This window comes from Delphinus delphis, chromosome 2 (genome assembly GCF_949987515.2).
Source record: "Delphinus delphis chromosome 2, mDelDel1.2, whole genome shotgun sequence".
Lineage (NCBI taxonomy): Eukaryota > Metazoa > Chordata > Mammalia > Artiodactyla > Delphinidae > Delphinus > Delphinus delphis.
In genome coordinates this window covers 136,979,914-136,992,067 of record NC_082684.1, presented here as the reverse complement: position 1 = coordinate 136,992,067, position 12,154 = coordinate 136,979,914, and the positions used below count along the sequence as shown (strand labels likewise).

Sequence of the window (12,154 nt, the reverse complement as noted above, 5' to 3'; positions counted from 1 at the left end):
AAACCAATTTTCCCTATTTTGCCCTGTGGATTAATTGCCAACATGATTTAACACTCTGGTGACACCCCTATCCCTCTCTGCCCTGGGAAAAATCAGTAGGTGTCTGCTGTGGGGACAGCGAACTCATGAGATGGAGGTGAAGGTGGAAAAAGCATCTGACTGGGAGCTATGTCACTTGCTTCACGTCCCAGTTCTGCCAATGATTTGCTGTGTGACCTAAGTCACTTTCCCTGTCTGGACCTTGGTTGCCTCCTTGCAAAATGAGAGGGTGCACCAGAGAAGCACGGAGTGTTCTTCCGAGTCTGCCACTGTAAAGGGTAATTCTCATTTTGTGCTCACACAGACCAGGAAGGGCAGGCATTATTAACCCATTTAACAGATGGGAAAGTAAGGCTCAAAGAGGCTGAGTACGTTGCCTAAGGTCACACAGCTACAGAGCGGAAGACTTGGGATTCCAATCCAGGCCTGTCTGACCCCAAAGTCCATGACCTTTACCTCCAGTAAACACAAGGAACCGTGACAATCAGTTATTGAACATTCAGTACATGCCAGGCTTTTTCCTAAGCACTGTGCGTATTTCATCTAATTCAATCCAAAGAATAACACTAGAATGTAGTGCCATTATTTCCCGTTTTATAGATGAAAAACTAAGGCTTGAGAAGCATAAGTAACTGGGCCAAGGCCATTCAGCAGAAGACGACAGACGCTGGGATTTGAGTACCGGACTATGTATGTGTGTGTATGTGTTTATATTTTTGGATCATTTCTGCTACTTTGTACTACCTGTGCTCCTCTGCTCACACGGGCATGGCAGCTAGAGAGTGAATTCCTCATCCCCAGCACAGCACCCAGGAAAATCTTTTACTATGCTAATTAGGAAGCTAGTCAACGGTGGGGTGGTTAGGGGATGAGAAGCTGGTTTTCTAGGCATGGGGCTAACAGTCTGACCTCAGTGTGATGAAGAACGAAACAATTAGAACAGGAAATGCACACACATTATATACATCACCTGGCTCTAATTTTCAGTCCACATTCTCTTCTGGCCCCGCAGCTGCCCTCTCTCCCTAGTTTCAGCTCAAGAGCCACACAAGAGGCAGACATGCGCTTTGCCCAGCTGGTGCGGGGGTGTGTGTGTGCTGGGGGAGGGTGACGTCTTCAAAGGCCATAGGAAACCTTGGAGGAAAATTCAGTCACTGCTCCACTGCTATGGATTTTTGTAACTCTCATCCCCCTCCCGCCTTCACTGGCCTGAGCAGCTGAGGTTTGCCTGTGACCTACCGACAGCAGGGAGAGAGGGGAGAAAAATGGGTACACTAGTTTGTTCATTTGGGTGATGGAGTGCCCGTTTCCCTCACCAGTATGCAAGGTTCAATAACGTCAGACAGGGCTGCAAAAAATTGCAGCATAAATAGATGAGCCCTTTAAGGTAATAGAAATTCTGTCATCCGGGGAGAAATACAGGCCCCGAATCCCACGGGAGGGGACACCAGGCCCCCCCTCCCCCGCCTCCCACACTCCCCGTCCCCCTTATAGCCGGAGCTGAAAGGGAGCATCTGTGCTGAGGAACAACCGGAGGGCCCCCTATCTCCCGGCCACACGGGCTCAATGCGTCAATGCGGGGAGGAGGTCTGGGAAATCAAGTCTTTGTAGCACCGGCAGTGACCTCACAGGCTGTTCACTCCAGGTGCCAAGGCGGCAACAATTAGTTTTAGAGCAGTGGAGGAGGCTTCATCAGGCTGGCCACGTAGGTGAGGCCTTAATTAAGGAAAGCTGGCCAGCAGAGGAATGTGGAGGGGCTGAGAAACTGGCCTTCTCCCCGCTGTGATGAGAAAGTCTGTTCTTCATTCTGTGGCTGCTCTTGGGAACCCTGGAGCCCTTGGGAACCCTGCAGCTCCCAGCCAGGAGGAAGTTTCAACTAACTCTGCTCTCTTCCCCTCGCCCCTATTTCCACCTGTACCCCCAAACAGGGGACTCAGGCCTGGACCAGTCAGCCTCTTCAGGTAGGGGACCCCTTGGGTACATGACAACAGCGACAATAGCAGTGGCAGCATCCCCAACAATAATGATAATAATAGCTAACACTTGTTGAACGATGACTAATATACCAGGCATTCTAGTTATTTTATATGTATGAATTAATTTAATCAGCCCAATAATTCACTGGACTTTATTATTATTACCCTTTCACGTATGAGACAACAGAGGCACAGGAAGGTTATATCCTGCCCGAGGTCACACAACTAACAAGAAGCAAAGCTGGTACATGAAAGCGGGGAATCTGGCTCTAGAGTCTCTGGCTAACACCACTATATAGAATTGCGTAAGGTAGAAACTCATACCATTTGCCCAAAGAACCTGGAGATGATGCTGGGGAACAGCTGCTCTAGTCCCACTGCAGCTGCCTGTTTATCTGAAATGCAGAGAAACCAGTGGGTAGATTTAAGCTCCCGCCCTGCTGGCAAGGCCCTTCGGAAATGCCATGAGTTTCCTTCCTATAAAGGTCAGTTCTGGAAACTTCTGCTAAGGGCATTCATTGCTCTTCCCAAGACTTTTATTCATTTCAAAGTGTCCTGAGCAAGATATTCACATGGTAGCCATGTGGTGGGGGAAGGCAGTAGGAGGTGCAGGGTTGGAGGGAGACAGACGCTGAGCCGTGTGCTGTGGGAACAGAGGAGATGAAAGGGTTAATTCTAAAGTGAGGAATATTCAGGGAACACTTCATGGAAGAGGCAGCCTTTGACTTTAGCCTGAAAGGCTGACAAGGATTTTCATAGACTGAGATAAAGACAGTGGGGAGGGCCATTCTAGGAAGAGGGAAAAGCTTGAGAAACAGCACAGGCAGAGGCCCAAAGCAGACGCTGTGTCTGGGGAAAAGCGGATATGTGTGGCCACAGCACAGGTTTGTGGCAGGTAGCAGGGGATAAGGTTAGGGTGGACTAACTAGTTTTAAGGGCAGGTTACAAAGGACTGGGGTTTGAGCTTTCTTTGGTGGGTAATGAGAAGCCATGGAGAGGGGTGATGGGACCCCAACTTCCAAGTGGAGGGATAGCTCCACTTAGTCCCCTCAACCACAATACCCTCCCCTCACTTCCTGAATCATCCCTCACTCGGACACTCGCAGGACTCTGCCAGCTTGAGACCCCTGTCATGTGACCCTCACTCTGCCTTCCCCTACCCCTGTTCACCCTGGTGCTCTGGCTGGGTAAGGAACCTGGGTTCTCACAGGGCAAGAGCAACCTTGCAGCAGAAGCTCGTGGGAACTGTCCAAGGTGCTGAACCGACGCCACGCCCAGTTTTAAGTACTCCCATTTTAATGACTGGCTCCCGCACCATTGTTTCTGTTGGACAGAGAATTTCATTCCCATCTTATAGATGAGAAATGGAAGCCCCAAGAGTTAGAAGAACCAGAGCTAGGAACTTGGTTTCTTGCCTTTCAGCCCAGGGCTCTTTTCTCGCACTCAGCAGCCCCAATGTAGTCCCGCATTGCATACCCGAAGAGATTCCATTGCTGCTGCCAAGCTAACATGTAAAATGCCCAGACTCTCTTCCCACTTCCATCCCTATGTTCATTTCCCCAAACACTGACAGGTACGTCCCCCCCACAGCGCCTCCTGACACTGACCACTGAGGGCGAGCCACAGGTGCTTGGGTGGATCTGCCTGGAACAGCAACTGTGCACGTTTATGGCTTTATCGCATCGGGAATCCCTGGGCATAACTCATCCTGGCACTCTCCTTGGAAGGGAGTGCTGGGCTTGAGGGAAGCAGAGTTCTCCCACACTGTCACATTTCACCTGCAATTACTGCCCTTTTACTGGGCATCTAGTGTTCCAGGTCCTGAACTTTCCATTTGAAGTTTCTCACTCTCACGGCTGTCTCCTCTTAACAGATGAGGAAATTCAGACTTAGGCAGGATAAGTGACTTTTCAGTAGGGACAGTGGGGATTGGAAGACCACGATCTGAACCCAGATTTGTGTGGTTCTATGGTGACCCATCAGTCAAAGTCTATCATCTAATAGATGAGAGCTGTGGTGGCTCCCACCACTACTGGCTTTGTGATCATGGGCAAGTCACTTATCCTGTTTGAACTTCAAGCCCCTCATTCTCAGGCCGAGGCATGTGAAAGTGCACCTCTGTAGGGCTCCTGTGAGGAACAGAGATGAAGCATGTGGCAAGGACTCAGTAAGTGTTTGCTGCTAACGTGAATATGACTATTATTGGGCACAAGCTCTTAGAAGGCTGGATGGGCATCTGATTAGCCTTTCCATACCCTCAGCAGCGTCCCCAAGTTCTTGGCAGAGAAAATATCCAGTCTCCTGGGAAGGAAGGAGAAAGAGTGTGAGGGTTAGAACACCCTGAGTGTCAGGTGGGCTTGCTTCTGCCCCATATTCTTATGGCCTCAGGGGGTGGGGACCACCTGGCTGGATCAGGCTTGCCACTGGGCTCCCAGGGGTAGTTCAGTACGCCTCATGGTTACGTTGAGGCTGAGGTCATTCTCAGTCCTCAGACCCTGAGAGACCCCATTTTCACAAATGTATCCCAACATCCTCCCTAAAGAGCCCTTGGCAGGAAGAGCTCTGATGGGAGAGGACAGCTGGGCATAGGCCTCACATCCATTACCATGTTGGCTACTCACATCCAGTAGCAGACAGGACTGATGTGACTCTCACCTTACAGATGAGGACACTGAGGCCAAGCAAGGTAAAGCGACATGTCCAAGGTTACTGAGCTGAGGCTCAAGGTCTCCAAACTCTCAGAAAAGGGTTCTTTTAATTAGTCTCAAATTAATTGCCCACCCTAAAACTCCTTCAAGGAAAAAGGCAGGTGCATAAATTCACAAACCACCTAACAAATAAAGGCAATGCTAATTATCACTGACTGCAGGACATTTGGGGGAGGGTCTCAGCCAAGTCTGCTTTCTAACGGCTCTGATCTCCCACCCTGACCAGAGCTGGCTAACTGCAGGAAGTTACATTCGTTCAGAAGCTGGCGCGAGGGCAATGGTTTGGTTTCCCCCTCGGAACCTGGTGTGTGCAGGAATGAGCCATGCTGGATGAGAGCAACTGACTATTCTGTAATCACCTCAAGCAGCCACTGCTCAACACCCGACAGCGCCCCAAAAGAAACTTTCCAGGTAAAATGAGGCTTGGCGGGAGGAGATGGACGGGAATTCACAGGGTCTCACCAGGGCCGCTTCGCTCACAATCTGTCTTATTTAGCCCTGAGCCCCAGGCAGGTGGGACTCCACTTCAAGACGATTCCTACAAGTGCCAAGTCCCCCAAAGTTCAAGAGCAGGAAGTCATTTGCATCCCAGATGGAAGGAAGAGACGCAGGGGCCTGGCCTCCAGATTCCTGGAGCCATGGCCTGGGGGCAGTGGGCCCACAGACACTAGCCTCTCTAGGACCATCCCCAACCTTCACCCACCCAGGGCCTGGATTTCCCCTTCTTTTGAGGAGCAGTGCCTGAGGCAGGCAGCTGGGGGTGAAGAAGGGGGAACAGGGAGGCCCATAGACAATGTATACAATCAGACTGTAACAACCTCAGTGATGCCCCCTTCCCCTGGCCAATACACACACACACACCCACTTGCTCCTACTTTCTCTCATTTCCTCCAGAAGGGTGTGTTTCCTGACTTGGTCCGTAGAGTCTGCATAGCAGACCATCTTAGAAATCAGTCAGTTCATCTCCCCCTGCACACTCGCCATTTACAGATGAGGGAACTAGGACCCTGAGAGCGGAAGCCACTTGCCCTAAGTCAGAACTACCCTGGTAGCCAAGCTAGGACTGGGGTCTGGATGTCCCCCGAGAAGTCCTGTGTGGTCACTTCATTTTGGCTTCAGTCACCTGATCACTTGACTAGGTGAGACTTTTAATCCCAAACAACCATTCGCTCCTACCCAAACCCCAAACCTCGGGCACTCCATTTATCTATGGGAGTTATGGACCAAGCTCACACCAATAAAGGTAAATTAGAGAGGAAATTTGCAGGAGGGACAGATCTTTTTCTCTTTTGAAGATGCCACTGGAGTCACCTTCACCCAGTTTTATCTGCATTGGGGAGGGGGAAGAAGGAGCTGAACAGAGTTTTGTTGTATAGACCAGGGGCAACCTGCCCACAAAAGACACTGTCACCAGGCAAACCTGTACTCTTACATCATGACAAGGGCTTCCTTCCAGTGGATCGCCACCTTGGCAGCACACTGGCCACAACCAGACCACACTCAGACCAAATATATCAGCATCTCCAGGAGAGGGCAGGGGCATCAGTGTTTGTAGAGCTCCCCAGGTGATTCCAATGGACAGCCCAAGTTGAGCACCATCCTCTTCCTACTCAAAGTGGGGCCACTGACCAGTAGCGCTGGCATCACCTGGGAGCTTGATTAGAAGCACAGAACCGGGACTTCCCCAGTGGTCCAGTGGGTAAGACTCCACGCTCCCAATGCAAGGGGCCCAGGTTCAATCCCTGGTCAGGGAACTAGATCCCGCGTGCATGCCGCAACTAGGAGTTCGCGTGCCACAGAGTTCGCATGCCGCAACTAAGAAGTCCGCATGCTGCAACAAAGAGCCCGTGTGCTGCAACTAAGACCCGGCACAGCCAAAATAAATAAATAAACAAATAAATAAAAAATAAATATTTGAAGGAAAAAAAAAAGAAATGCAGAACCATAGGCACCTCCTCAGATCTACCGGATCAGAACCTGCACTTTATCAAGGTCTGCTGGTGGTTTCTGAGTTCACTAAAGTCTGAGAAGCACTGAGGCAAGGTACTCCATACAGTATAGCCCATCTCTACACCTGACAGCAACCTTGCAAGGCAGGGGTTCCATTCCACAGGTGAGGAAACTGATCCTGAGAAAGGTTAACTCACTGGCCCAAGGTCACACAGTTGGTGAGTAGGACAGCCAGGATGTGACCCTGGGCTGGTTGCAAAGGCCACTCTTTGTACTACACAAACCACTTCTTACAGCACCATAAAAAATCTGGCCACGGGGGTCCCCTGAATGTTTGGGTCCTCAGACCCACTGGGCATGCCCCGCCATTGAACAGGATTCCACTTCCAATGTCAAGTTTTCCCCGGAATCAAACCTCATAAAGACCAGCATAATTCATGAGGAAATACAAATAGTAAACAAACACGCAGGGGAAAGGTTTACTCTCCCTAGTAATCAGAGAAATGCAAATTAGAGCAATACTGAGGAGCCATTTTCTACCTATATAATTAGCAAAAATTAAAAAAAGAAAAGAATGTTAGCAGAGTTGGTTTGAAATAGGTACATTCATACATGGCTGGTGGAGGCATAGCTTTATATAACCCTTGAGGAAAGTAATATGGCCACATCCGTCAGGAGCCATAAATACATTATGCCCACCGACCCTGGGAAGTCACCCTAAGGAAATAACTCAATAGGAGGGGAAATGGCGTTTGTAGGAAGATGCTCATTGCAACATTTGTCGTGAACATTGGAAACAAATCAGTATTCAGCAGTAAGGGAATGGCTGAGTCAGCAGGGGGGCCATCAGCTCCTGCAGTGTCATGCAGCCATTTAAAATGATAATTAAGAAGCCCAAGCAGCAAATATGGGAAAAAAGAAAGCAAAATACAAAACTCTGGGCTTATTACGTGCTCTGTGGTTATCATGATGGAAAAATACTGTGTGCGTAGGATATGGATGCAATATCCAAACCAGTTGTCTTCTTTGTCCAAACACCAAAGAAGACAACTGGTGTTTCAGGGTGAGGGGACAACGGAAAGACACCTTCCTTCCATTACTTTTACAGTTACAAACCCCAGTAGAATCGGCCTTTAAGAACAGCCTTGGCAGCTTTCTGGTCATGGACTCTATCTCTGAGTGGCACATGGAGACACCCTCATTCTGCATCCATGGGCACAAGGCCACACTCCCTGATTCCACCTGGAAGTGGGAGGAGCTGGCCCCTCCTTTCCTGTGTAGGGGTGGGGGTGGGCGGAGAGGCCACGGGAGTCCCCTCCCATCTTACCATGAAGCCTGGGGCACAGGTGCAGCTCCCAGTGACGCTGTGGCAGTTGGCGCCGTTCTGACAGGTGCAGGGCAGCTGGCAGCCAGCGCCATAGTAGCCAGCAGGGCAGGATTCATTGCAGTGGTGGCCAGACCACCCTGGCTGGCAGGTGCAAGCTCCAGTTACCGGGTGGCAGCTGAGCAGATGAGAGAAGGATGAGAGGATAGTCTGGTCAGGAATGCGGCCATATTCCACCCTCTGCCCACCCCACGTCTGGTCTGTCCAGGGCTGCAGGATCGAAGGGCCTCTGAAGTTAAATTTCTTTCCTTTTTTTTTTTTGGCTAGTATTTTCCCCCAGTTGTGAGTTGTTTATTTATTTATTTATAGTTGCGGCACCTGGGATCTTCTGTTATGGCACGTGGGATCTTTTGTTGTGGCGTGGCCTTCTCTCTAGTTGTGGTGCGTGGGCTCCAGAGCGTGTGGGCTCTGTAGTTGTGGCACGTGGGCTCAGCTGCCCCACAGCATGTGGGATCTTAGTTCCCCAACCAGGGATCAAGCCCCCATCCCCTGCATTGGAAGGCAGATTCTTAACAACTGGACTACCAGGGAAGTTCTGAGGTTAAATTTCTTAATGTATTATTTGTTTGCCAGACGATGCCAAGATTACATGGTCTTATTACATGTTTCTTATTAGCCCCAAGAAACTGAGGCTCAGAGTTGTTATATAATTTGTCTAAAGTTACATAGCAAGGAAGTAGCAAAATCAGGATTAGACACAGGTCTCCTGACTCCCAAACAAGTGCTCTTTATAATACAAATACACAGAGACCAAAGCAGGAGGCAGCCTCTTCCCTTATGGACTGGGAGGTCCAGCACTTCACCCACTCTGCACCCAAGGCAGATGCCCAGTGTGTGGGCAGGCACAAGAGGGCTGCAGTGAGACCCAGTTACTCTGCATATTGTAGGTACTCAATGAACATTTGTTGAGTTAAAATGGAACCTTGGGGTAGATGTGTCCTCCCCTCTATGGCAATGTCTATATTGGAGAGAATACCCTCCATCCATGCATTGCTAGGGCTCTTTAAGAGCGAGCAAGATCATCTCCATCCCCTCTCTGGCGAGCCCAGCAAAAGAACCATTTGGCTGGAGGCAGGGGCTGCCTGGCATGACCTCTAGAGAGTCAGGCAAACTCTGGCTGGCAGAGGTCTGATCCAACAGCCAATAGGCATCCATGATCTTGGGTGTGGTGACCATTTTCTTCTCAGAGCTTCTGTGGGGAGTGTCATTGACTGACGGCCCTAGCTACTGTGTCTGAAATCCATCACTACATTTTCTCAGAGGTCACACTTCCCCTGGGCTGCTCTCAGCTAGAGCACAGCAGGGATATTAAGGTCGACACATTCTTGGCAAATCTGGGACTCCTCTGATGGACAAGTTTGGCTTAAAGACTCCCCATCTCGCCAAACTTTCTTAGAACTGTGCTTCAGTCTAAAACTTTCCAATCAACCTTCCTTCCTTCTCTCTTTCCTTCACACAGGTCAGACCTGCATTGCAGTCTCATGCTCCCCTAGCCTCCTCAGCCCCTTCCCCATTTTCCCTCATAGCTGTGTCCCTAGTAAATCTCTTGCTCTCGGCATCTGCTTCTGGGAGAACTCAGACTAACACTCCAGAGAAGACGCTGGATGTCAGAGACAAGCTTCTTGGATTCCCTGTGTCATCTGCTTCCTTGCCCTGGAGTCCAACTCAAGGGATACGGTCCAATGGCGCATGCTCTGGGCTGGCAAGAGAAGCCTACGTACAAATCTTGGTTCTGCTAAGTTCCACGAGGATATGGGCTTTGTCTCCCTGGGTCATTGGTGGATCCCCAGTGCCTGGCTCATATTCACTGCCCAATTAAATATTTGGGAATGAACAGCACTTTCACTACGAGTAATTATTTTCTGTCTGTTGACTTGTTTATCACCTGTCTCCCCACCAGGTGGCAGCTCCATGGGGGAGGGCCCTTTGCCTGTCTATTTCACTTCTGTATTGTACCCCAATGGCCAGCAGGGTCCCTGGCACCATGAAGATACCAATACATATTTGCCAAATGAAGTAATGGACAAACTAATTGTGTGAAGCCCAGCCAGTTTCCGGGAGCCCTGATTTTCTCATGGAAAATGAGGGATGAACAGGAGCAGACAGTTCCTGAATAGTAAGTACAAGTAGCTAATAGTCATTTTGGAAAATGTTTAGTCTCATTAATCATCAAATCAAAACAACAACTGGATATCACTTTTTCTCTATCAAAATGGTAAAGTTTTTTTGGTTTTTTTTTTAAAGGGATAATGCTCAATGCTGGTAAAGGTTTCTGGGAAACAATGTGGGGTTATATATCAGGAGTCCTAAAAATATTCAGACCCTTTGGTCTTGTCATTCCATTTCTAAGAATCTATCCTAAGGAAATAGTCACAGTTGTAGAGAAAGATTTATGCATGGAGATGTTCCCCAAAGCATTATTTATAACAGTGGAAACATGGGGGCAATTTATTATAATCATAAATAATATGTGACCAGGCTATTAAAGCACCAGGCACTTTACACCTATATTTCTAATCTTCAAGTAAGCCTGTGAGTTAGGCATTAGAGCCTCTATTTTTCAGATGGCACTTGGAGGTTATATGACTTGCCCAAGGTCACACCACTAACTCAGTGGCAGCTGGGATTCCGACCCAGGTCTGTCTGGCCATGTTCTGGTCACTGCCTCATGCTGCCTCTGACACCAGGGTACTGGTTAAATGAATTATGATAATTCATATGAAGGCATGTTAGAGAAGTATTCAAATGTTTTCCAGTGTATTTAATGATATGACATAAGGGTAAGTGAAATAAGCAAATTGTGTATAAAGGCATGATCTAAAATATGAAAACAAAGTGAATCAGAAATGGATGAAGAATGAACAAATTACAACAAAATGGTTTTTGTACTCACCCCTGGATTGAGAAATTATGAGTGACTCTGAGTTTTTTCTTTAAATTTCTATGTATTCTCTGACTTTCTCAAACTGAGCATCTATTATATTCATAAACAGATAAAAAGTGATAAAAATTATAATATGTAAAAAAGAATGTGTGTAAAGAATGGATGTTTGAAGACTTCCTGACTTTTATGGTTCCAGATAAATTCCTCCCTGGGTCCCACACTGTAAGGGGAAATAGTGGCCTGCACGGGTGTCATGGGGCAGGGGGCCCCTACTTGGTGGCCCTGACCCTCAGCCAGATAGTTGTGGGGTGCTCCCCTCTGTCCCCAACACTCCCAGCAAAGCCCTAAGGCATGGCCTTTCTCGGTTCCAACTTTTCAGGGGTCTCCTCTGAGGTTTGGGTTTAGGGTCAGAGGGACTGGCTCGGTCACAGTCGTGGAGACTGACATGCTTGGACCCAGGAAGTAACCCGGCAGCGCTGGCGGCCGCAATCAGCTCTGTCCGGCCCCTGGGATTCTGAAAAGTCTCAGTTGTCCTTCTGCCCTTCTTTCAAGAGATTCTTTCGTTACAGGTCCTTGCTCTGGCGTGAAGACCACCCTGTGAATTGCATACTAGACGCACAGTGAGCTGGCGAACGCTGGCCTCTAAGCTCTCCTGCGTTTCTTCTTTCCGTCTTAACCGCCGGCGTTTTGGATGTTAGGGGTGTGTCTCAACGCCAATTTTACCTTTTTACTCTGAGAAACCAGAAAGCTCAAAACCAAACCTGAGATAATTTCTTCCTCTCTCCTTTCATATCCCTAAAATTCTATTTTAAAAAACAAAACACCTCTGTTTTCTTAATTCGATCACCTGTCACTTATTATAGAAACTCCAAAATCCCTTTGAAAAGAGGGTGGGGAATGATCGCTGGCTCAGCGATTAGGACTGAAAACTGCCGTCGCCGTGCTCTCGGCACCTCTGTCACAACTCCCTCTCCCTGGTGTACCCTGCTCCCTGCCCCGTTGGTGGCAGAGCCATTCCCTTGGGTCACCTGGCAGCCAAGTGACTCCTGCTTAGGCTGGTTTGGCTTTTGCTCTGCCTTTTTTTTTTCCCCCCTCACCTTTCTCCATTTCCCCCAGACATAGATTAATCACAAGTTAATAGGAGCCGAAAGCTGAACAATACAGGAACCTTTTCAGGGTGGAATTTTCTGCCAGTTTTTCCTGGCTGCTCTAA

At 48.7% G+C, this 12,154-nt stretch overlaps 1 protein-coding gene across 3 annotated transcripts in view; it reads right to left on the bottom strand.

Annotated features, from left to right (window-relative positions):
- Positions 1–12,154, bottom strand: part of MEGF11 (multiple EGF like domains 11) — a 235,069-nt gene that overhangs the window by 50,758 nt on the left and 172,157 nt on the right. For all 3 annotated transcript variants that reach the window (XM_060005740.1, XM_060005739.1, XM_060005738.1), the window contains exon 9: positions 8,001–8,175. In XM_060005740.1, the coding sequence (XP_059861723.1) occupies positions 8,001–8,175 (175 nt within the window). The remainder of the gene's footprint in view (positions 1–8,000; positions 8,176–12,154) is intronic.